We start from the raw sequence: 25551 nt of genomic DNA, 5'->3' as shown, positions 1-25551 counted from the left end.
TTTTACACTGTGTTCAATCTGCGACCATTAATTGATTAACTAAAACTAGTTTGATTATCAATTTGGTCGTTTTTTTTTTTAGATTCTCAAACGCAATATTTTGACAAATAAATCATTTAAAATTAATTATTTAATATAATTATATTTGTTGGTTGATCTGTTGTATAATTCACTTCCCATGCACCACATATATTAATAAATATATTAATGAATACCATGTTTGAGTTGTTGATTTCAAAATAAAATGCACGTAAATGGAGAATTGTGAGGCCTGGCATTCATTGTAAGTGAATAATGTTATAATATGAATGATGTGATGATTTGCTGTGGCTGTTGGGGGCGATATTTACACTTTCCTGCCCTCTACTGGCCAACTGAGGGTTAATACTGCCAAATCATACGGTATATTTACTGTGATTTTGCAGTATTTTCCTGTATAAATACATGTTTTCTTTACAGTAACCAAATATTACAGCAATTTAGCAGTGTTTTCCTATTATCTTCACAGTACTCATGCCTTCTGATTATTTGTAGGAGTGTAAAAAAAACCAACAAAAACAAAAGTAGCTCCACTGTGTTGTTGTCAATGTTTATTTTTGGCGACTTGTCAAAGTTTAAAATCACAAACATTACATGAAATGTGATGATATGGTTTCACATATGTAACAAACAGATATATACGTATATATAAGTATGTATATATATATATATATATATATACACATATGTAACAAACAGATATATATGTATGTATATATATATATATACACAAATTATTTAATAGTACGTTCCAGTTTTACTCTGTGATGTAAAAGGAAGGCAGCATTAGCTAGCTATAATGCTAACACTAACAATAGAAGTGGAACACACTTAATTCAGTTGTGACATCATACATTCCTCGCTCCGACTTCCAAGTTCCGATATAAATGGGAAAAACAGCATTAGCTTGCTAGTTAGCAAACCTAGCTATAATGCTAAAACTAGCTACAGAACCCCCGACTTCCGAGAAAACCGGAACATAGTAGTAAACGTGGCACAAACTGAGATAAAAAAGAGATTGTAATGCAAAATACGACATTTATATACTGTATATAGTCAAATCATTAACAAGATGCAAACTTTGGTGCTAAGCTACTACGAGCTACGAGTTTCATACGTTTTAGTTATTTTATTTTTCATTAGAAAACAGGCTGATAAACATTCCAGATATCACATATCTGATCTTATGGCCACAAATGAAACTTCACGTTATATATAAATATATATATATCTTTAAATTCAATGGTAATCAAATTTGGTTGCAAAGCCCAAAAAAATATAAACTTTTCTTTCTGCTGTATATAGAAAAACAAATAGTATGCAGCAAAAAACACATACGTTTGATACGAACAACCACGTAAACGTTGCATTGAGAGCACTGGCTTGGCATGCAGATGTGTGTGTGTGTGTGTGTGTGTATACATAGTGCGTCTAGATTATATGCATTGAAGTGATATTTATAAGTGGAGTAAACTCAGTCACTGCCTCCGCACAGCTTCAGTAGGAGCTTCTTGTAATCGCCTGACGTGTCGCCCTGTCGATGAAATAAAGAAATGAGTCACTTTCAAATATCGGTCATAACCTTTAAAGGGATAGTTTATGAGTTTTTTTAAGCCAGGGGCCAAAAATAGTGAAACGTGGATGGAGCAAGCCAAAATGAAGTTGCACCAAATTTCACGAAACTTGGTGGTTACTCATCACAGCCTGAGACGAACAAAAAAGTCTATTGGGACCACGGCCTCCGATCAACAGGAAGTCGGCCAACAAACGGGTCTGAGCGCGTTCGTCAGACCAACAATAAAACATTTGTACTAGATATATTAAAGGCAAAAAGGTTTTGTGGATTCAAAAGGGGCGTGGCCACGGCGACCATCCGAATTTTGGTGAATTGTGCCCTTATAACTTCACCACACATTGACCGATCGCCTCGAAACTTCATACATGACAGAAGAGACCGACCCCGAACACGTCTACAGACCCAAACTTGACCCAACAGGAAGTCAGGGATGCGAGGGCCCTTCGATGAGTCCTAGTTTATTTTCTACTTTGTCAAGAACTCCGAACATCGGGAAAAACTAATTTCAGCTGCTAATTTTTCTTCAAAAATTAACAAAAAAATTCATTGTTACACGGTATGTTACGTGTTTAAAGACGTATCATACGTCACACTGCTCTGAGGTTTTTAAATACAGTATACGATGAAGATACTCACAGAAATGTGTGTGTAAAGCGACTTCCCGTAGTTCCTCACATACTCCTGGCGGATGTCCAGTAGGTCAACCTCAGAGCGGGTGACCATGATCCGGATCAGGGTTCTGTCCTTAGTCCCGGCTCCCTGAACACAAGCATTACACATTTAAATACACACACACACACACACTAAATTAATGTGGCGTGAACTAAACACAAGTCTGTACTTGTTCGGTAATGTATAGAAAATGGAGGTAATTCACCTTCATGGCCTTGTAGAGCCTCTCAGCAAAGTAGCCAGGTGTGTTTTTAATACACTTCACTGAAACAAGGGGGGGGGGGGCATCAGTTAATATCGTCGTTAAACTGCAAGAAGACACTTGTAATGTCAGCGTGAGGACAATGAAGACGGCAACGTTTCACTTCAAAGAGTAAATGATGTAAATATCAAGCTGTGCACAACAGAATCATAAAAAACAACAAGCAAACTCAGAGAGTGTAGTTTAATGAACGAGGTCATGACACACAGTCTGTGCTGAGGCTCGCTCATGAAGTCGAAAATATCATAAAAAAATCTGTTTATCAGCGTTTATTGACTGGAAACTCAAGTTTGTGCCGTTTTTTAAACCTTTTACTCTCTCACACCAAAGCCCATAGAGAAAATCAGCGATTTCACGTCACAGCACACAGGAGTTATTGATCCACTGCAGCCTCCGTCAGTCACATCAAACATGATTTCTTTGTGAATTCTGTGTTTGAAATCCTCCTTTTAGGTTTACGGCAGTGACACAAAGTGACCACAAGAGGCAGCAGTAGACCAGCACCTCCTAAGTCCATGCAAGCTAAAAATGCTGATTTACTCCATGGACTTTGGTGTGGGAGAGTAAAAGGTTTAAAAAACGGCACAAACTTTAGTTTCCAGCCCAAAAAAGGGCGGTTTAACGGCATGAAAAAGCAGCAGATATATTCTTAAGATATTGTAGACTTCAGATGAAAGATTTAATCCAGGTTTTCAATGAAAGCAAGTACAGGGGGCGCTCACAGTGTAGTTACAGCTCACTACAGTATGTGTCAATCAACACCTCATAGAAAAACCTGAAATGTCACTTTAAACCTGCATTAATAAGCATATTCTTATTAAGAGGGTCACTTATGAGAATTATTATTATTATTATTATAATAATAATATCACATGATAAATGCATATGTACATACAGCTTATGTTACATTAATGGCTTTTTTCCAGCATAATTCTGAGATTTGCTGCCTCCCAGTGGCCAAACATGGATTACTGCAGCTTTAAAGTGAGTGACATTTTGAAAAAAAATGTAAATTAAAAACACACACACACACACACACCCACCACCTCACAGTTAACATATTTATAAACTGTGTGTGTAAAAACAAATAGAAAAACACACGTGAAAACAAAGTTACTGTACCATAACTCTGAGGTATGTTGGCAAAAAAAATGGGAGGGAAATACAGAGATGATTTAAAACTACAGTGTGGGTTAAATATTTTGGTTAAAACACGTGACGGAAACATGGGTGTGGTTCACGTCACTTAAAGTGTTCCACACCTGGAAATGCATATCACATAAACCATTCACATGCAAATGAACAGGGAGAAAACAATAACAAGTTGGTTGCCTAGCAGCAGAAAACGCCACAACAAGGCACAGCAATAACAAACAGTTAATATAACTATATTATTATAGTGTTTGTCTGCATGGGTGTGTTCTCAGTTTCTATGATTGTGAGGCTACAAAAATTAATCGAATCATAGAATGTAGGTTTTTAAGAATTAAAAACATGTTTCTCAGCTTCTTAAATGTGAATATTGTCTGTTTTCTTTGCTTCATATAACAAAGAAATCATTCAAAATTAATAAAATTGGTTTGTAGACAAAACAAGAGAAATTTTTTAACCTTTTTATGAGCATAAAAGTAATACTTCGCCATTAAGGAGATGATGACATTTAAGTTTCTAGACATGAAAGAGTCACTTTTTCTGAGAATAGAGAAAAATAAAAAGTATATAAAAATAAACATTCCCGGAGTAAATTCATATTCTAAAAGGTTGTAAAAAATAAACCGTAGTATTGTTGTGTCATTGTTGCCTTTGTTTTTTAGGTACTCCCTCATTAAATATTTTGTTTTATTTATTTTTTAGCTCCATCTGAGCCCTACAATAGAAGATTTTAATAAGAGGAAATGATGAGAAATGTGAAGATGGAATAGGGCTGTAACAATCATTCAATTAATCGAGGACTAAATTAATTGTTGTTTTGTTTTTTTAACAATTAATTCAAGCTTTCGGATTTTTCAGTTTCTTAAAATGTGAATATCGTCTTGTTTCTTTGCTCCATTCGACAAAAAAAATCATTAAAACTAAAAAGACATTTGAGATTATCATGTTGAGAACATCAAGTTTTTAATTTAAGTTTAAAAAAGCATTATTATTCGAGTGGATTAAGGGTTTAAGACACGAGTAGAAGATTGTGTGTGGTGTGTTTTCTCACCCACTGCCACCATGCCACTCTCCAGATCTCCAGACATCTCTCTAACGATGCTCTTCTCGATGTCTCTGCCGCACATCTGCTGGTACTCCATGAACACTACACACACGCAAACGCACAAAAACATATGAAACACACAATCTGGAGAGTTTTTACACGTAGATTGTGTGAAACTGGGCTTGACATGCTGAAGATTGAGCTGAGAAAAGTCGACCTGCTCTCAGATGAGGTTTGCTTCTGGCGCACAGAATAGCGTTGAATTTGGACTCGTCTGTTCCCAGCTTGTTCTCTCCAGCAGCGTACAGAGCCTGAGAACAGCAGAGAAAACAAACATCAACTCACACGACTGTGTTCTCACATGAGCTCATACGAACGTTTATCTGAACATTGGACTGAAGAGCAGAAGTTCTGAGAAATCAAGGTGTAGTCAAGTAAGTTATGGATCTAAACACCAGAAATGTGAAGACAATGCTCTGAGGTTTTTACCTGAGCGTCTTGTTTGGCCAGAGAGACGTCGACATTTGGCCGTTCATCGCGATTTCCCTTGAAAGTAGAAAGAAAAAAAACAATGAAATGAATTGAGACAAATTGCGGGACTATATGAACATTTCATGTTAAGATTATACTAAATAAAATAAAATGTTACTGTTAAAATCACTTAAAACTTCAAATGTATAACACACACTGAAATCACTTCATGTTAGATTTTAACGAGTTATACAACGTTTTAAAGTCAAATTACATTCAATATTAGTAATTTTCCTTATTCACTGCGACGTGAAACATCAGGTTTACAAAGAATAAATTAGTGACGTCTGTACCTGGGCAAGAGAGACGAGGAGCCTGCGGAAGTGTCCTGATGTGTCTCCACTAATGGCGTCCTCCAGCGACTTCTTATATTCTGAGAGGACAAAACAGAGTTTTAATCCAAAGAAAACAAAGAAAAATTGAGGTTTTCCAGAGAAATCACGTCTGTACAGGAACAAAAAATATGACTTCCTGAGAGAAAAGGAAGAGGAGAAAACAGAGTTTTCTAACTCTCTGAATGTCTCACCTTGTTTGTAAAGGCGGTTTATCTCCTTGATTTCAGCATTGGAGCGAGACGACAGGATCTCTATCAGACAGGCTTCATCAGTTCCTGCTCCCTGTTAGAAAAACAACAACAATGACAACTTTCAAAACACCCTCTTCTTTTTCTAACGGTCCTAATTATTCCTGCTTATTCATCAGTCACAGCAGGATTTAGCAAAGTTGCGATAATATGCAGCAATGAATGCAAATTTAACCAATTACTGGCACTTTTGACCAATCACAGTAGTTTTCTGCAAGGAAAATGTTTCTCACACGGTGGGTCAGGACCAAAACAGTGCTAGTTGTGCTTTCATTTTCACCTGTATTTTTGGAAATTAATTGCAAAAAATGCCTTAAAAACAACATTCTTTTGGGTATTTTTGTTCGCAACAATCACAAAAACCGCCAAATTAAGTGAATGCTAATTTTTAATGTGCAACTTGAGGCAGTTTCTTACATGGTTGTGTTATTTATGTGTACACATATACATATATATACATATATATATATATATATATATATATATACATATACACATATATATATATATATATATATATATACATAGACATATATGTATATATATGTATATACATATATAGTATATGCGTCTCTGTGAGCAGTTACCTTGATGGCGCTGTTGAGCTCGTAGGCGTCAAACTCTGCTGGACCCTTCAGCATGGCCATGACCAGCTTCCTGAAGTCTCCAGACAGTTCTGAATGCAGGTCCTTGACCAGATCCTGGAAGAAAAACCATCATACAACATAAACTGATGTTCAGGAAAAACTCCCTGTGGTTCCCAAAGACTGGCTCGGGACCCAGAGATGGGTCACAGGGCATACTTGATCGTGAACACTTAAGCTAATGTTGAGTCTTAAAATTGTGTTTTTCCTGGTGATTTTCTACCTGTCACACAGAAAAAAAACACGACATATCCCTTTAAAAATGAGTGTGATTGTTACTTTTCCATAGGCTGTTTTGTACGACCGCAGCAAAGGGACACGCTGCTTGTTGGAGCGACTGCCCAGTAAGTCGATGATGGCCTGTTCATCGGTTCCTGCACAAGAAAGAAAAATAAATATAGATTGAACTTAACACCATGGTTAAGACAAGTATAAGGATGAAGAACATCAGTTTAATCCAGGACAGTGATGTTTAACCCCAGACATATTCTCGTGTTGTACTGAGAACATTGTAAAAAATACTGTGAATATGTAAATATTTGGTGATGAGATAAAGAGCTTATAAAGTAGGTACATACGAGGTGCATAGGTACATAAAAGTTTATACTTCTGCCGACTGCTCTTCAAACATGTGACGAGCAGGAAATTTAAATTGTTTGTTTAAAATAAAACTATATCTATAATAGAAGAACGAGTCCGATATTCGCCTCGGCAGATAAAGACGTGAAGTTCTTCTAATTCAATACAGGATTTTTTATTACTTCATTTTCAAAGCTTTTCTATCACTTTTCCACAATATTTCACCCAACTTTAATGACTCAATTTACGTAGTTTAACAAAGGTGAACATAGAGCCCAGCACTGAGGCTCTAGTCCTATCGCAGGCTTTATAGCAAAAATATAACATGGAATTCTGGAATAAAATATCATCGTCAAAATTCACAGAAGACTAAAAACGCACTGGCCTTTCTGCAGATTAGCATCCTGTCAGAGCTTTGGAGTCTTAAATCCAATAAATCTGTTATCAGATGAGGTCATCCCAGTTTTTCTAATTTCAAAACTTTGCTCCAACAGCTCAAAAAACTTATTTTAATATCATTCAATAATACCTATTTAATATCCACCACATTACTTCTCCAGTATCACTAAGCACAACGGTCTTTAACGACCTCAAAATATGTGTTAATTTAGAAGATTTATTTAGAATCTCATGTGATTAGAAATGACCTTTAAACCCTTCCACTGAAATAACTGATGAAGTATGACCCGTACAACCAACTGCAAAAGCCTCCATTACATCATGAGTGGAAGAAAAAGACAATAAAACTACAAAGGAAAAAACAGCCTAATAAAGAACTCACCGAAGCCCTTCATGGCTTTTCTCAGGACTTCCACGTCTTTGAGAGGATCAGCTTTAGGATAGTCCTTGATGGTTCCCCTGAATCCTCTCTGACAAACAAATCAACAAAATCCACAGTAAGACAGTGTTAAAGCAAACATACGCCTTAAAGGACTTAAGGACGTGTTTTCAGTGTTTCTCACATTCATAGGTGGAACTATGGGCATGGCTCCTCCTCCTCCGTAGGCTGGCATGGACGGATTGGGTGACGGAGCCTTGGGGTACCCCGGCATCGGTGCTGGTGCTCCTCCGTACCCGGCCATGGGAGCATTAGGCGACGGTGCACCGGGATACCCCGCCATCGGCTGGCCAGGCTGACCTGGGTAACCCATCCCGGGGCCTTGAGGTTGGGGCATGGCGCCTCCTGGCTGTGGGTACAGGCCATATGACTGTTGGTTAGGGGAGGGGGCACCGTACCCGCCGTACGCTGAGGTAGGCGGATACCCCCCGGGGACATGGGTGGCCTGTGATTTGGAAAAATTGGATTCCGGTATGTGCACAGATTCCTGAGGACTATTTTCAGCAAAGCAAGGAAAGCAGGTCACACCTTTTTTGGACTTCAGTTTACTACGTTTTTACAAAATAAAATAAATTCAATTACCAACATATTTACTTACTTACTTTTACTATAAACTGGGGGTGTCACTTCTTCCAAAAATTACAATTGTGACAAACTACTCCTTCACAAACCCTCACCTCTGACCATGTGGGGGAAGCTAACAGCTAAGCTAACAGATGAGTCAGCAGATTTTTGTTCATCATAGTTAGTTTTCTGTGGTAGATAAAACACAAAAAAACATCTGCATGTTGCTTTTTAGATGCTCTGGTCTCGTGAATGTCCCTTGTGTCCACCATTTTATAGCAACTCAATGTAGCACCACTAGCTTTGATTCCAAGATGGCTACCACTTGCACCACTAATAAAAACACTACTATTTTACTTTACTGCTTCTCAATAAATCAGTTGTACGCATAGTACTTTTCAATTGTTATCCATGGACGTGTATAAAATAACGCATACAGCATTGTTATTGAATGATATTGCTCACAATGGCTAGCCCAAGATAGTTATTATTGTTTTTTTCCCCTGGCTACACAACTGGAATGCGACCAACTACAAAAATTCCGACTTCTGACTTCCTACATAAATGGAATGCACTTCAAGGCCAAGCCTCTCTCAGAGCACCCTCTACTGGGTGTAAGTGTTTTGATTATTACTTTCAACGGCCTGATGCTCTTTCAAAGTTTCTAGGTTTAAACGGAAATCTGAATTTGGGATAAAAAGTGACAAACCCCCACATCTACATTCTTGATCAATCTTCAGACGATTATCTGAAGTTTACACAATGTACAATAGTCCAAATAAAGTGTGTCTGAGCTTGATGATAGTATGGAAATGCAGATATGTGATGACACAAAGAAAAAGCAATGGATAAGAAAAGAGGCAAAAAAACAACAACTACAAAGATAAGAATGAAGTGTGTGACGGTTTTCTACATGCAAGAGAAATAGGAGGACAAGGAAAAATGGCCATGCTAAGGGTTAAAGGTTGCAGACTTTGGAAAAGTCTTACCGTGAATTTCCATTAGTGGCTGAGCAATTCGTTCTAACTGGAATATTTAACGCCATAATCTGATGATTATATATGATGACCTTTTTTTGTCCGAGTGCAGGTGAATTTGATGTTTTTTTTCTTTCCATAAACTTACCATACCAGGGTTGTATCCCGAGTTTCCAAGACCGATGGAGGGATAACCACCTGTAGGTCCACCACCCCAGCTTCCTGGAGAAGATGACAATAACAACTGTTAAAGCCTGGTTTTAAAAGAAACTTATAGATATATGTTGTTTTTTTAAAGACAGATGGACAGTGGATGAGTGTCTCCCTTCTTTTCCCACCTGTAAGTCATGTTTTCCATCACAAAATTGTCATAAACAAACCACAGGCTCTGGCAGATAAAGGTTTTATATATTTAAATTCAGTCTCTTTTTCAAACAGTGAACATGACAACATCACACTGCCACAATACATTTAATTTTATATAACTGCTGATCAAGGCCAGAGGCGGCAAAAACCTGCATGCAGAGTCATGTGGCCCAGAAGTGAATGCTGACTGCACCTACTGCAGACAGTGATGGGGTTAAAAAAATTCATTTAGGTTTTACAGAGAGAGTTGAGGGTGTGTTAAACTCCTAGATGCCTGGTGGGGAAAAAGACGAGAAAGACCTCTTTTACTGGAATTTCCTTTTCTGCTCTTTCCTACTAGTTAACATGCAGGTGAAAGGGGAGGTGGGAGGAGAAAGGGAGCACTGTGAAGGGGTGAACTGTGAGCTTTGCTCCTCTTAGCAACAGCAGAGGTTTGTTTGGCTTTTGAGGGGGAGAAACGATCATCATCAGTCTCATGATCCCTGTTTTCTACACAAAGTTGATCCCTGACTCACTCTCACAGAGATCCATGCCAGAATATTGGGACTAATGTTTCTCGCAATGAATGAATTGTTCTGAAAATACTGACTTGACGACTGCAAGTTAAAGGGCTATTGTTAACAAAGAACACCAGTGTCACTCTGGAAAGGTATTTGGTTGACGAGGTCATTCACTCCATGAAGGAGCATCCAGATGTTTTTCTCCAGTTTATACTCAGAACTTGGAATCCTTAGTCACAACTCTGAAACCTTCTCTCATATTTATATCACAGTAAATAAGTCATACACATATTAGCGCTTAATTTATAACTGTGGACATGCTGCTACGCTGTTTGAGTGTGCAAAAATACCATGTAGAGCGCTGTTATCTTTTGGTATTGCTAACTATGGCTAGTCTGAGATACATTTGCATTTCCTACTTCCCAACTGGAACACGGTAAACTTGGGGGTGACGTCACTCCCAATTCCGACTGTCGGGTTCTGGCGTAGTAAATGGAATGCAGTATTTGTGTGAAAGAGGCTTAACTATTGACTAAAAAAGTCAGAAGTTGCATTTTTGGGATTACCTGGTGGCGGTGCCTGTGGGTATCCTCCAGCCTGTGGTGGGAAGCCTCCAGCCTGTGGTGGGTAACCTCCAGCCTGAGGTGGGTAACCTCCAGCCTGAGGTGGGTAACCTCCAGCCTGGGGAGGGTAGCCGCCAGCCTGGGGAGGGTAGCCGCCGGGCTGGCCCGGGTAGCCTAAGCCTCCGGCTTGTGGAGGATAGGCTCCAGGCTGAGGTGGGTAAAGACCGGGCTGAGGTGGGTAACCTCCAGTCTGAGGAGGGTAACCACTGGCCTGTTGAGGGTATCCTGGGTAGCTCATAGCTTTAAACAAGAAAAAAAAGCAGTCAATCAGAGGCAAGAGCAAACATGACCTATATTCCAAACAACACAATGATCCCTCTGTGCAGCTACAAGGGTTCAGCAGACGCAAAAGAGGAACTAAGACATCCCTCTATCTACCTTTCACCCGTCCTCTGGACTATAAAAACTATTTAGTATTATTATTTTGTTGTTGTTGTTTCCTTGAGCATTTACTGACATTAACAAGCCATAACCAATCATTTCAAAAAACATAAAACTTCCACTGTATAATAGATGTTTTGCTGTCATTTTGTTTGATTTCCTGCTTGTAGACGTCGCACCGGAATATGAAATTATCTTCAGTAAAAAGAGTGCGTCTTGTAATCCCCTGTGGGAAGGGCCAGATGGCACTGACACAGAAATAGAAATGAACTGACTAACTAACCATTCTGCTCCCAATGAGGAAGAAATAAATCACCACAACACGACAAGATGCTTAGAATATTTGCTGCTGCTGCTTTTTGTTTTACACGTTTCACAAACAAAATTCCACTTTTCATGGCCGAAATGACACATAGTCTGGTCACATGACAGCGGCTAACAGCTCTAATAGAAGTATGTGATAGTGAGGATTTAGAAGTTGTGCTGGATTTGACTTTACCCCTTTTTCTGATATCCTATACTGTAATTTTGATACCTCAACTCAAGTAACTCAAGATAACTCAAGTTTCCATGATAAAAAAAAGGAAGTTCCTACTAGTTTTCAGAGCAGAAGTCAAGTGTCTCTTTCACTGGAAAACTTGTGAATCATGATATAGAGAAGCAGTGATGATGAAACTTTAATTATGGCTATGCTTCCCATTTAAAAAAGGAGCTTTTGCTCCAATATCCTGACTTGTTCCATGGTAAAAGTGACTTCAGGAGACTGAAATGGAAAAGTGGAATTAGAAGGCAGATGTGTTTGAGTGAGCTAACGCCCCTGTGAAACACTGAAGTACATGTAGTGAATAAAGGAAATGTGTTATTTTTACATATAATTTTAATAAAACATTAATAAAATTAAACTTTAAACTTTATATTTTCTATAAGAAGAAATTCTTGTAATCACCATGACTCAGGTGCAGCAACCTCACGGTACTGATGCTGCGTTTAAGGAAATATTAAATCATTAAGTTTTAACATTTTAAATAAGAGGAAATCTGTTTCTGAGATAAGTTGTTTTCATGATCACATAATCTGTTCAATATTTCCTTGACTAATTGAATATAAAATGTTTTCCAGACCTGAAATTGAGGACTAAAACATCAAAATACTTGACTACTAATTTCCTGATCTACTATTAATTGAAGGCTTAATACAGCCTTCAATATCACATTCATTCTTTTCTGAGGCAAAAACAACCCTACTAAAATAATATTGCACGGCCATAAAAGCAATGCACAGCCATGTTTGCAAAGGAGGCTGAGCTGCTAATAAAGATATTTATAGCTTGAGGGTAAAAGAAAAGGGGAATATAAGGTGATAACATCACAGTTACTGGTTTGCTATTAACTTATTTCAACAGAGTTGAGTGTAAAACTTGAAACATAAAGATAATATATATATATATGCCTCATTCACAGTAATGACTGCACTCGCAGTCTCTAGGGTGAGACCATAAAGTATAAGTGGCAGAAACTTTGATAAAGTAAAATATGAATACAATGATATACAATATATAATATGTTCAATTAACATCAACAGAGCGATAAATTGTGGACAGAAATATGTCAAATTACATAGATATTTTGCCATATTGGCTGTATTACAACAACAAATTGAATGTGTAATACATACAAATGCTGTGTTTGGGAGTTTTAATTACAATTGTGCGTGCAGATTATTTATTCAATTTTTAAATCCAATCCAATCCAAATTTATTTGGATAAAGCACATTTTAAATAAACAACAGAGTTGCACCAAAGTACTGTACAGTCTAAAATATGTTCCATAGTATGCGCATAAAGTTCAACTCACATTGTGGTGAAAGCTAATGATAACAAACGTGTCTTTAAAAACAGGAAGAGAAGAAGCTGATCCCCTCTGAGCTTCAGCCTGGTCTTAGAAACAACTTAGGTCAGGTGGTCAGCTGACCTTAGGACATATGAAGGCTGAAGCAGATCAGAGGGTGGAGGAAAAGGTGGAGCCATTCAGACACTTACATACAATTAAAAGAAAATTGAAAACGATTCTAAAACACACAGGGAGCCAACGAAGAGTGGAAATACAGATGAAAGTTGTTTTAATATTTATAGATTGTTTGGTATTTAAACTATGTGTTTTTTGTACACACTGTTGAGCAATTATTAGAGACTGTTGAGTATAATGTCATTTTAAGTATTTTGAGTATATTAAGTGTTTAAATCGATAGCAACATTGAAAATAATCGCTAGTTGCAGCCCTAGTCCACACTAATAACTTAGAAAGAAAATTATTTATTAAAAATTAGTAGTATAATATAGTAATAGGTATAGTAATGAATTGTATAAGCTCCTATTAATACCAAAGTTGAAAATAAGCGATCTGAAAATAGTGTGGACGCGTCCGTTTTTTTCTTTTTTTCTTTTTAAACATCACTTAGGTGTGTCTGTCCAAATGTTATTTACACTTAAAACAGAACGTTAATGTCCAGTACGTTAACAGACAACCCACAAACACCACAATGACATGTTAACGCTGTACTTTGTGCTATATCATCGCTATAACGCGTGTACTAATCAGCGTTCTTGGAATTTGAACAACGTTAGTCGTTGACACGGAAGAAGCTAAGAAGCTAAGAAGCTAGCTTCAACCGACCTAGCTTTACATAACGTAGCGTTAAAAACACGTCTCCGCTGTTTGAGTCTGAACCCATATTTACGTAAATATTAATGTAGTTAAAAGTGAAAACTACGACCATGTCGTGGCTTTAACAGTGTATAAGAGTGTTAGCAGGTTAGCGACAGAAGCAGACTCGACAAAAACACGACAGATCATTTCCTGATATATTTAAATACAAAGCTCACGAAGTGTGTCGTTATATATAATATCCTCCATTTTGTTTTGTTTGTATTAGTTTGATTTGACTTACTTTGTGTTCGGAGGGGTTTTCTGTGTCTTCCTGACTGTAGTGTGGACGTTTCTCTGTGTGGAGGCTAAATTGGTGTTTGCGTGTATTTAACTCGTCGTGTGGGTGTGGACTCTTAAGTTTCCTTGTAGGGAATCCTCCACCAGTGACTTAAGACTGACTGACTGACACACACACACACACACACACACACACACATAACTTCACTTCACACAACCTTCAAAGTCCGTGTGACAGCGCATATAAACCACGTGACAGTTGAGTGACTCGATGGAAACTGTGACAATCCTACAGACAATGACGCGGTGACGTCATTGTCTGTAGGATTGTTCATTTACAGGTGAGAAGGTTTTCCATGTCTTCAGGTTAAACTATAAACTACTGACACGATTTTTACAAATCTATAAATAATGTTGATAAAGGGGGTGGGGCACAAGGGCGTTCCAAGGGACTACGTGCCAAAGGGGGGGGGGGGACTATGGTGGGTTACAGTCGTAGTTAGTTAGTAGTTAAATTGACTTTATACAGAGCTGGCCCAAGGTATAAATTAACTAATAGCACTTTTCTGTGATACAGTTCTAGCACGATTTGACTCAACTCATTTTTATTTTGCTTTTCCATCATTATATTTGCATTACCTAACTACCTACATACAAACATACCTGGCACCTGATGTTTGGTAACTACCTACCTACTTAGTACCTGGTACCTGGGTCTCAAACTCGTGGCCCACTGTCCGCATGCAACCCCCCCATCGCTGTCCTGCGGCCCTGCACTTCTTTTAAACTTATAATAAAAACTGGCCCAAACTGACCAACAGTGAACACTATTTTTAGTATAGTAATATATTAGGTTGAATTTGTCGCATTATTTAATACAACATTTAATTACATATATAAGCTTTTCTAGTGTTTTGATTACAATTGTTTACACATTATTTTGATTTAATGTTGTTTTTTGCATCATAAATATGTTTTTTTTGTGAACGGTGTGCAATATCATCCTAAATGTTTAAATAATGAATTAAAACATGCGTCACTTACAACTTCCACTAAAATATGAGCCAGCGCCATAACTTACACTTAAACTTTGGAATTGAGTCATTTACGATTCAAATAAAGTCACATTTCATAAAGAAATTCTGTAAAGTTCCATTCCAATTACATTTATGCAGATTATTATGGGAAATTAATTAAGTGTTTAACCAGTAAAAAACAGCGGCATTAACTGTTTTTATTTATTATTATTATTATTATTATTATTATTTGGTAAAAGTCTGTAGAATAGAGCTGGTTATTCTTTAACTTTATTGTGACATGATGATGTCACATTAGTTTATTTTTCCTACTGTCACTGACCTCACCTTTTTCCAAGGTTATCATGTGATTGACCCCGCCTCTCATCATAAACTACATGACTACAGTAGGGTCACACCTGGATTAAACTGTAAATGTGTGTGTGTGATATTCGCCACTAGAGGGAGACAGTGTAAAGCTTTCAGAAACACTACACTGGCCTCACCTCTACATTCATGCTGGTATCTTCCCTTTGAACATGATCTGGCATGTTTTTGCAGCTTTTTGTTTGTTCAGACGTTCGACAAATGTGTCATAAAGTGTTGGAAATTGAAATTTCTGACCATTTCATTATTTAAATGAATGGAAAATATTACCCTAACCCACATTGCTTCTCAAATTCTTGTAATAGTAATAGTCGTCTTCGTTTGTATGATGATTATCAATTTAGGGCAGAGAATTTTAAACTCAAACTTCACAGGCCCCCAGGTCATTTGAGTTTGAGGCCCCTGACATAGACCCTGAATTACTTGAGTAACATGAATAAAGGGTTAGTTAAAACATTCATTAGTGACGACAGAGTATTAGCACCAAATGGACAAATTTTCTTTTTCATCCTTCAAGAATAAAGTCACAATATTATGAGAATAAAGTTTTAAAGATTATCAACTGCATGGCTGGAGCAGGTTACATCTGCTGTTTGTTCTGCTGCTATTTATTAATAATACATTTAATTAGATAATGATACAAAAGAATCTCATAATATTACGACTTTATTCTCGTAAAATTATTACTTTTTCCTCGTAATATTATGACTTTTTGAATATTACAACTTTATTCTTGTTAAATTACGACTTTATTTTGTAATATTATGACTTAATATTCTGACTTTATTCACGTAAAATTCTGACTTTATTCCCATAATACAACTTTTCTCCGTAAAACAAAGACATTATATGTCATTTAGCAGACGCTTTTATCCAAAGCGACTTACAAGGGCCTTTTTCTCATCAAATTATGACTTTATTCTCAACATATTACAACTTTATTCTCATAAAATTCCAACTTTATTCTCGTAATATTATGACTTAATTCTCGTAAAAATTACGCAATATTATGACTTTTTGAATATTACATTATTCTTGTAAAATGATTCAGTTTGGCCCTCATACTTAATTAAGTACCGAATTTTGTCATAATTAAGTTATAACAGCGTTAAATGTGAACAAATGCACTTTTATTGTAAAATGTTATCAATGTTTCTTTTGTAGATTAAATCAAATTCTATACACATTTGATTATTATTATTTTTGGGGGTTGGACCATTTATCTCGTGCACTTTATTCATGGTCGCCTCGCGCTGATTGGCTCAGGCCCTCGGTGACGCGCAGTGGACCTCATGACATATTCATGCGCGCCTCTCAGTGGCCGCTGCCTTAAAGGCAGATAGCGGACCATGAGGAGCAGGAGGAAATTTTCTACTCTGACATGTTGGAGCCATGACTTCTGAGAAGCACCTCAGTGGGACAAGGTTCCCGGCGTGAGGAGGAAGAGGAGGAGGAGGAGGAGAAGAAGGAGGACAGCAGGGTCCTTTAAGGGAAGAGAAGCGGAGCTCCTCTTACCATCTGCCGGGGGTTCGGGACCGTAAAGCAGCAGCAGAGAGAGTTGAAGTCAAACTTGCAGGCTTGGCCCCAGTCTCGAGTTTGAAAGATGAGCTTGATGTCTGCCATAGACACGAGCGCCTCCGTGTACCAGCCCGCGCAGCTCCTCAACTGGGTCTACCTGTCCCTGCAGGACCCGCACCACCAGACCAGCGCCTTCGACGCCTTCAGACCCGAGCCCAACTCTTCACACCCGGATCTCAACTTCACTAAGACCCCCACAACAGCAGCAGCAGCGGCGGCGGCGGCGGCGGAGCTGAGCTCGTCCCTCAACTCCAACTATCTCAACAACTTCTTCCAGCTGCAGCGCAATGAGGTGAACATGACGACGTAATCTGCCGCAAATATGCGACTTTTTCAGGGGAGTCAGGTTGTGCTTGAACCCTGGGTTAATCTGTTGGTTTAGGGTCAGGTTTAGGGTTCACTGCTGTGTCTGTGGAGACACTACAGGACAGAACCAGGGCTGGACGAACTGGAGACAAATAAACATACAACATCAATTGTACATTTTCTGGATTTTTTGGGGATTTTGATTTGATATATAAATAAACTGAATTCTGTGGTGATGTAGCAAATATAGGTCAGAACAATGTGGGGGAATTCTGATTAGATTTTTCAATATAATTGCATAACATTTGAGGTTAGGATTAACTGCTGTGGCGATGTAGCGATTCTAGACCAGAGCTAGGCCAGAACAGTCTGGGGATTCTATCTAATTGGGATTTTTTTTTTGATAGATGTTGTAATTCTGATTTGATTTGTGACATAATTGAATACAAGTTGAGGTTTTCTGCATCTATGTAGCAAATGTAGGTCAGAACAAGGGCTGAATGAATGTAATTGCAAATTTCAACTTGATTTGCTACATAAATCAATAAAGGGTTGAATTCTGTGGCATTGTAGCAAATGTAGATCAGAATTAGGCCAGAACAATTTGGGAACTCTATTGTCTGCTAGATGCTGTAGTTCTGTTGACGGTGGCATCTATGTAGCACATGTAGGACAGAACCAGAACCACAAAGATCCTTATTTGTGCCTTTTCTCGCTAGATATAGCTAGTTATTGCCATGATGTCTTGATATTCGATACAGTTTAATTAAAGTTAGGGTTAAGGTTGTGTGTCTGTGTGTGTCGATATATCTAGCGCAGAACTAGGGATGAAATCATATTTATTTGCAAATTTTCGGCTACATTTTGGAGATGTGATATAATGCGATATAATTTATTTACAATTTGGGGATTACATATTATTTTGAATTTTCTGGTAGATACTGTAATTGCGATTTGATTTTTGCAATATGATTTAATAAAGAATTTGTGGCTGGGCTTGACTGTGGGTCGGAACCAGGGATGAACTGTTTACTAGTGTTTTATTTATTAGTATCGGCTGTTTAATTGCACAGAATCGTATTTTGGGCGTCATTAAGCGCCGTTTTTTTTTAGAAAAAAAACAATGACGTCATAGCGTCACCTATGTTGTTCTTTTCGTCTTGTTTGGATACAGTGGGCTAGCTTCTTACACCTGATCCAAGTCTTCTTCTATGTTTTAGGTGTATTTTTGTGGCAGTGTTACAGTGCCACATGCAGGCCTGGAATATGAACTACAGTGTTAAGAGTTGTTTTGGGGTGTTTTGTGTTTACATGGACCTTTCTTGAAACTATGTAAATGGAAAGTTTTCTACTTTTTGCCCCTTTCTTAATTTATAGCAACAAGTCTAATTTCAGAATACTGGTCAGAAATATGTTTGGATATAAGAATCAGAGAGGTAGAAAGTGTTGAGGTGGAACCAGATTCCTCTGTCAGGAGAAACTGCAGCGTCCCGCTGACGTCTGCTGTCTCTCGACTTCTTCAAATAGACGTGGGGTTGTGCAAACAAAGTTGATGCGTGTTTACATATTGTCTATTTTTATGTCTCGGTGTAATTTTAGGGACAAACATGCTGATAATGTCTGTAGGGTTAAAACCTGATACTGCAGACTCCCAAACCCCCCCAGTCACCACACCCCTGTAAAACTGCACCCACTAACATACAGCACATATGTATATATATATATATATGTATGTATACTGTATATATGCTGCAGCACACAGAGAAAATAATGATACACTGAGGGCAAAATCATAGAGTCAAAGAGTAAACATGAAGCGTGTGTTTAGCTTTTTGAGTCCATGTCACTGTCAGAAGATTTTGCTTAATTTAAGACTTCTGTCCTTTTTAGCATGTCGAGCGTATTTTGTCTTTCGAAACTTGAAAATATTTAATTCTTTCAGACGTCGGACTCTTTGGTTTGTTTTTTGTTGTTTTTAGCATGTGGAATACTAATCCATGTTTTTACCAACTTCAAAATATTTCATTCAACAATCACTAGGTGGTGATATGTGTATTTTAGCTTTTCCAGCTGATCTATTACGTTACAGACCCTACAACTTTACAACTTTAGTTGGCGGCTAGTTATTAGTGCCATTCCATCTTTCTACCTTCAAAATATCTGAATCTTTAAGATGACACAGCATAAATCTGCTATCCTCTTCAATCATTGCCTTATTCTGTATTATTAAATAAGTACTACTACTGCCCTTGTCTGCTAGAAGGAACTCAACTTACTGAATAAAGTGTACTCGCCTTCAAGGCCAACTTTAGCTAGCATGTTGAGCGCAGATCTGTCTTTTTACCGTATATCAACTTCAAAATATATATCTCATTCTTTCAGACGTCAGACGACATCACATGTACATCATCCATCATCCATTCATCCATGTTTTTCTTGCTGTTGCCGTATTCTGTACTATTTAATTAGACTACAGACCAAAAAAAACCTTTAGCTATAGGCTAGTTGTTAGCATGTTAAGTGCAGTTCCCCCTTTATTCTTTAAGATGACACAGCAGTCCAAAACTGTTGTTGTATTCTTTACTATTTAATTAGACTACAGAGCTACAGAGCTGTGTGTCGTTCTGTTTTTCTATCTTATTTTAACTTCAAAAATATCCCATTCTTTAACAGCATAAATTTGGTCTCCTCATCAGTCCAAAAATGTACCATGACATGTTTTCCTCGCTCTTTTGTTCTTCTTTTTTTTTACTATTTAATTAGACAACTGTCTTTTCCCCCACTGTACTATAATCACTACCGAGGAATGGCTAGGTGGTGGTGCTATGCCTCTTTTAGCTCGTCTGTAAGTGGCATTTCCCAGTTGACCTATTACGGTACAGACCAGAACAACTTTAGCTGGTCGACTAGTTGTTAGTTAGTTAGTTGTCAAGCGCCATTCCAACCTTCTACCTCGTATTAACTTTAATATATCTCAATATAGGGTAGGGTTATATCTGTTTTAGTCGACTTTTTCTAACTTTATGTAAAGATACCAAATGTACACTGTAGGTCCAGTTCTTAGATCTGTGTTGCTGTGATGCTACAGTGCCGGTGTTGGGTGGATGTAGAACCAGTGTCGTGTTATTATGGTGGTAACCATAGAGGCCCCTTTGAAGTAATTTAACATGAAGCAGTTCTCTGAGGAGCTGGGTGTATATGTTATACATTACATGCAATTGTGTAATGCTATTCAATCCACATGAGTCTGAACTGAGTCTGGAAACAGTTTGAGGAGTTGGGGGGTGGGGGTGGTGGCAGGGGGTGTTGGGGATTTTGCAACTTACTATAGCGGCTACAGCCAAGTAAAATAAACAACTGCAGGGATTTGATTATGCAACGAGTCAGGCGAACTGTGCTTGTTGTTGGAGCGAGGGATCACACAAACCGTTGAGAGGAACGGATAAGTTAATGAATTTGTTGTGGATCAGGAACCGATGTTCTTACCACAATCTCGTCTGCTGACAGCTGTGTGTAAATGTGTTACTCTCCTCGCTTCTTATCTGCTTTTCTCTGAGGCTGAGACCTAAACAAGTGCATTAACATTGACCTTTTTTTAACTATTCTGGATGTGTAGTAACTTCCCGTGAAACTCACTCTGCTAAGTTTCCAGCACATACCACAGCTCTGCGTTTGGCATATCGGTGTGTGATTGCTCCCTGCTGTTCAACACCTCACTCCTGGACCTGTGAAAACAGTCACAGCTCTGCTCCACTCATCCACACACACACACACACACACACTCACAGGCCACATCCTTACAACATTTGTTTTCATTTAAAATGAAAACGATCCGAGTCCAGACAAGTGTTTTTACTTACCCTCCACATCGGAAGTAATCAGCTGCTTCCATACTAACACACCTGAAAACGTACAGTATGTCACGAGTATTCACGTACGTGCCAGTGTAAACAGGAAGTAGTTGTTTATACAAGCCTTTTTTTGACAGGAGGCCTTCAGTGCCTGCAGTGGGGAATAGATACGATCAGCTTTCATTTCCAGGTCAAATGACTCTGCAATAAACGTGGGTCTTTACTTCAGTTTCAACTGGCCGTGATGTAAACATGACACCTGGGTGCACGGGTTCAACAGCAACATTTTACCACCGTGTGTTTAAGTTACTGCAATTAAACTGTGTCGGTTATGGATAACCAGGGAAATGATGTGAAAGTAAAGTTTTCACTCTCAGGTTAGTGATGTTTGTTGTGTTTCTGTGATTTGTTCACATCAACTGTAACACTTTGTTACTCTTTGGTGGATGCGTGTACGACAAAATCATTTCCATAAACACAACATGGCATCGTTTCAACAAATGTCTTCATCAACTAAACGCTGTAGTACATATGCCAGGCCTGTATGTGGCGTTGTAACACCTCAGAAATACACCAAAATGGAGAAGAAGATATGGAGTGTGCAGCTGTATCCTAATCCTCCTGAGTGTGCAAACGTACAACAAACTGTCCCATTTCAGTTTGATTCTTCGACTCCTTCAAATCCAAAGTTTGCCCGGCTGCAGAAGGATAATCCGATGTATCCTTCACGGCTGGGCAAACTTGGTAACAATCGTACCATATCTCAGAATTATTTGCCCCAGTGAAAGAACTGGTGACGCCTCATTTCCTTCTCCTTTGAAGGATGCAGCCACTGACTCCATAGACCGCATCTTTCGGAGGATCCAGCACATGGATTGCAACACACACTACTGTCATCCTAAAGTTACGTATTGATTGCGTACATGAAAATGTAAAGCGTTCTTGGACCTGCTTTGGATAAGATACAAAACATTTGCATCTGGTGTTTACGTGTCTTCATTTTGGATTTGGTCGTACTTTGTGTGTCCAGAAATCTGTGTGACGCAAATACCATCATCCTCCCACGTTCACGGTATTACCCTCAAACCCTATCGTCTCTTTAGCGAACACTTTTCCAGTCCAGTTGATGACGCAAACGTGTTTTGGTCCAAAACGATCTCCCCCCGCATGTACAACTTATTGCTCAAAGAATACAAGGACATAAAAGAAATGTATCGTGGTTCTCTGCGGACGTGCAACACGAGCAGTATAACCCAGGCTTTATGGCGAGGCTTTGAAAGTCGCGTGGTGTCATCTCAGTTTTAGGCTGACAGCTGGAGGTCTTTGGCCAAACTAATGAAATGTGAGGGACATAAACCCCGAAGAATTTCCTGTGTCTGTGTTTGTTAAAGCGATGCCACTATCTGCACCAGCAGTATTTCAGCAAGCTCACAAACATGTTCATTTCTGCGAGGAAGCGTTAACATACAACAAAGTGATACACCAAACATGAAACACATGGCAGATGGAAAAACTGGAGAAGCTACAGGGCCATAATTTCCTGATTTACGACGACTACACGAGTCTTGAAGCTGGAGCTGGTTAGCAAGCCAAACTCACAGCAGATAAAGATAAAGCTCGAGCTCTCAGTGGTGGCCGCAGGTTACCAGTTTTCTCTTCGTAATAGCATTAAATATCAGTATTAGCACACACACAAACCTGAGGCCTGACCACTAGTGTCGGGATGATGTGTTTGTTTTGGAGATTTCATCATGGTTTCATCGTGCCAGTGCACAAATTGACTAGAACCCACAATGAGCAAATCGAGAAAAACAAGATTTTAGCCATTTAATAAACCTAATAAAACACTTCTTCTCGCCACAATACAACCTTTTCTAACAGGAAACTGATCACTCACCCGTTGAAAAAAGTCCATTGAAAAAAAACATGATTTTCCATCACAGCACATACGAGTTGTTGATCCACTTGTGCCTCTACCCGATAGTTTAACTGTGCCATTTTGTGACGTCTGTGTTTAAAATGCTTAATTCATATTTAGTGACACAAACTTGCCACACGAGACAGCAGTAGAGCAGCAGTCTAATGTGTGCCTATGAGCTTAAATTGATAAATGGACTTTGGTGTGGGAGAATGAGCAGTTTACAACACGACACAGACTTCAGTTTCCAGACAGAACAGGGTGTGTAATGGAATCGACACAGCGTGCACTCAGCTCTATTGAAGATGCTGAGTTATGTGTCAGTACCTCACACAACCACACTTAAGAAAAGCCTTGAACTTACACTTGTTGACTCAAAAAATCAGCAGAATCATTTGACCCAGAGGTCACGTCCGGTCTGGAAGTCATTTCTGGATTGTACTTGAATATAGAGAGAGAGAAGCATGAATGACTGGGGGAAAGTGTGGGCTGCGATCCTTCCCCTGTTATTGATATTCAGAGGGCAACCTCCGTGAATTCACTGGGCCCGTGGCATGCAACGCTGCATTCTGTGGCTCCGAGCAGACTACAAACACTGACCCGCGGCTCGTTGACTGCCAACAGTGCATGGTGACATTGCTGATGTTCCACAGGCTGACGAGGGAACATGCCTCCCATCTTGTTTACAATGACTCATCCTCTGTGAAGTCCTCTCTCTTTCTCTGTGGACATGCTCAGTACTTTTCCAGCTCATGAGCACAGCTGGGCCTCTGGCCAGATGTTCTGGATTTAATGAGGGGAAATAATCTTGGAGGGTTTTTTGTCAGTTTTTTCTTTTCTTTTTTTGCATAGGAGAAAATTTGACATAAAGGAAATTGATGATTAATTTTAGCATTAGCAGAACTCAATAACTGTCTGTGATATTTCACTGTATGCAGGAACGTTGTTGAACATGATGTGCCGGACGAAAACCTGTCAAACAAACATGTGACACAACATTTTTCACCCAATGAGATCGTTTTTCATACCAAGTACCACATGAGAAAATATTCGATCACATACCCTGGTATCAGTCCTGTTTGAAGTACCTTAAAGGGATACTTAAGTAAAAGTACAAGTGTATTAAATGAAAGAAGACTTTGGTAGAAGTTGAAGTCACCTTTTTTTATAATATTATTTTAGTAAAAGTCTTCAAGTATACGACATTTACTGTACTTATGTATGAAAAGTCATTTTCTGATATAAAATGTACTTAAGTGTTAGAAATAAAAGCAATGGGAGCTCAGTGGTAGGGCCAGTTGTCTTCCAACTGGAAGGTTGTGGGTTCAATTCCTGGCTTTGCTAGTCTACATGTGTCCTTGAGCAAAGACACTTAACCCCATGTTGAAGCGTGTGACTGGGTGAAAACTGTATTGCAAAGCAGCTCATCAAGACTAGAAAAGGTTCATATAAATACAGACCATAATACCAACTCTTCTTCTTTTGATTTTATTTGGTAGTAACAAGGAACAAAAATAGTTAGGGCAAATGTAGTGAAGAATTTTGTACTTGAGTACAGTAACAAAGTATTTTTACTCTGTTACTACTAACCCTAACCCTCCCAAGTACCACCAGAGGAAGCTTGCGTACCACTGGTACCACTACAAGTTTGAGAACCGTGGTTATAGAGTCCGTCATGAAGCGTGCAAATCCCTTGACCCCAGAAATTCTAAATTAGCACCGTTTACTTGTTGTTTTGAGTTGAAAGGTGAAAAATGGAGAACATCTGAAAATATGTATTTGTTATGTAATGTGACTTAAACCGTTGTGTGTTGTTATTTTGTCTTTACAGGCCTTAAACAATAACGTGTATAAGAACGTGTCACCCTACGGCTCGCTGAACAACATAGTGGACGGACTCAACTCGCTGACGGACCATTTCTCCGACCTCTCCCTTTCGTCGGAGCCGAGGAAACCCAACAAGAGGCCACCGCCCAACTACCTGTGCCACCTGTGCTTCAACAAGGGCCATTACATCAAAGACTGTCCTCAGGTGAGACTTCAGTCACATAACGCCAACATCTCATAACATCATAAACAAAATCAAGTTTGCTAGTTTGTGAACCTAGCGATAATGCTAACATTAGCCACTGAATAAGATTCTGTATGTGAGCTTCCGGCTAACTTTTGGTTCCAGTTGTGTTTAGCATTCATGTTTCCCCAGTTCTGAGAAGGAATTTT

At 38.6% G+C, this 25551-nt stretch overlaps 2 protein-coding genes across 3 annotated transcripts in view; one reads left to right on the top strand and one right to left on the bottom strand.

Annotated features, from left to right (window-relative positions):
• Positions 1–568: 568 nt before the first annotated feature.
• Positions 569–14444, bottom strand: anxa11a (annexin A11a). 2 transcript variants are annotated; one of them, XM_058651842.1, is made up of 15 exons: positions 14280–14444; positions 10895–11191; positions 9611–9684; positions 8046–8366; positions 7865–7952; positions 6784–6878; positions 6448–6561; positions 5804–5894; positions 5571–5650; positions 5236–5292; positions 4964–5057; positions 4753–4848; positions 2493–2551; positions 2252–2374; positions 569–1573 (listed from the first exon to the last, which is right to left on the bottom strand). In XM_058651842.1, exons 2-15 carry the CDS (start codon positions 11187–11189, stop codon positions 1514–1516), a joined length of 1647 nt encoding a protein of 548 aa, XP_058507825.1. In that variant the 5' UTR covers positions 11190–11191; positions 14280–14444; the 3' UTR covers positions 569–1513. The 2 variants fall into 2 exon arrangements, with proteins under 2 accessions (XP_058507825.1, XP_058507826.1); XM_058651843.1 differs by having other exon boundaries at positions 8046–8270; positions 14280–14442.
• Positions 14445–17002: 2558 nt separating this feature from the next.
• LOC131473591 (zinc finger CCHC domain-containing protein 24-like) overlaps positions 17003–25551 on the top strand; it is a 49754-nt gene continuing 41205 nt past the window's right edge. Inside the window, exons 1-2 of the mRNA XM_058650882.1 lie at positions 17003–17548; positions 25163–25363. Coding sequence (XP_058506865.1) covers positions 17282–17548; positions 25163–25363 — 468 coding nt within the window. The 5' untranslated portion in view covers positions 17003–17281. The remainder of the gene's footprint in view (positions 17549–25162; positions 25364–25551) is intronic.

This window comes from Solea solea, chromosome 15 (assembly GCF_958295425.1).
Source record: "Solea solea chromosome 15, fSolSol10.1, whole genome shotgun sequence".
NCBI lineage: Eukaryota > Metazoa > Chordata > Actinopteri > Pleuronectiformes > Soleidae > Solea > Solea solea.
Note: the sequence above shows the minus strand (reverse complement) of the source record. Positions and strands in the feature narration are given on the sequence as shown.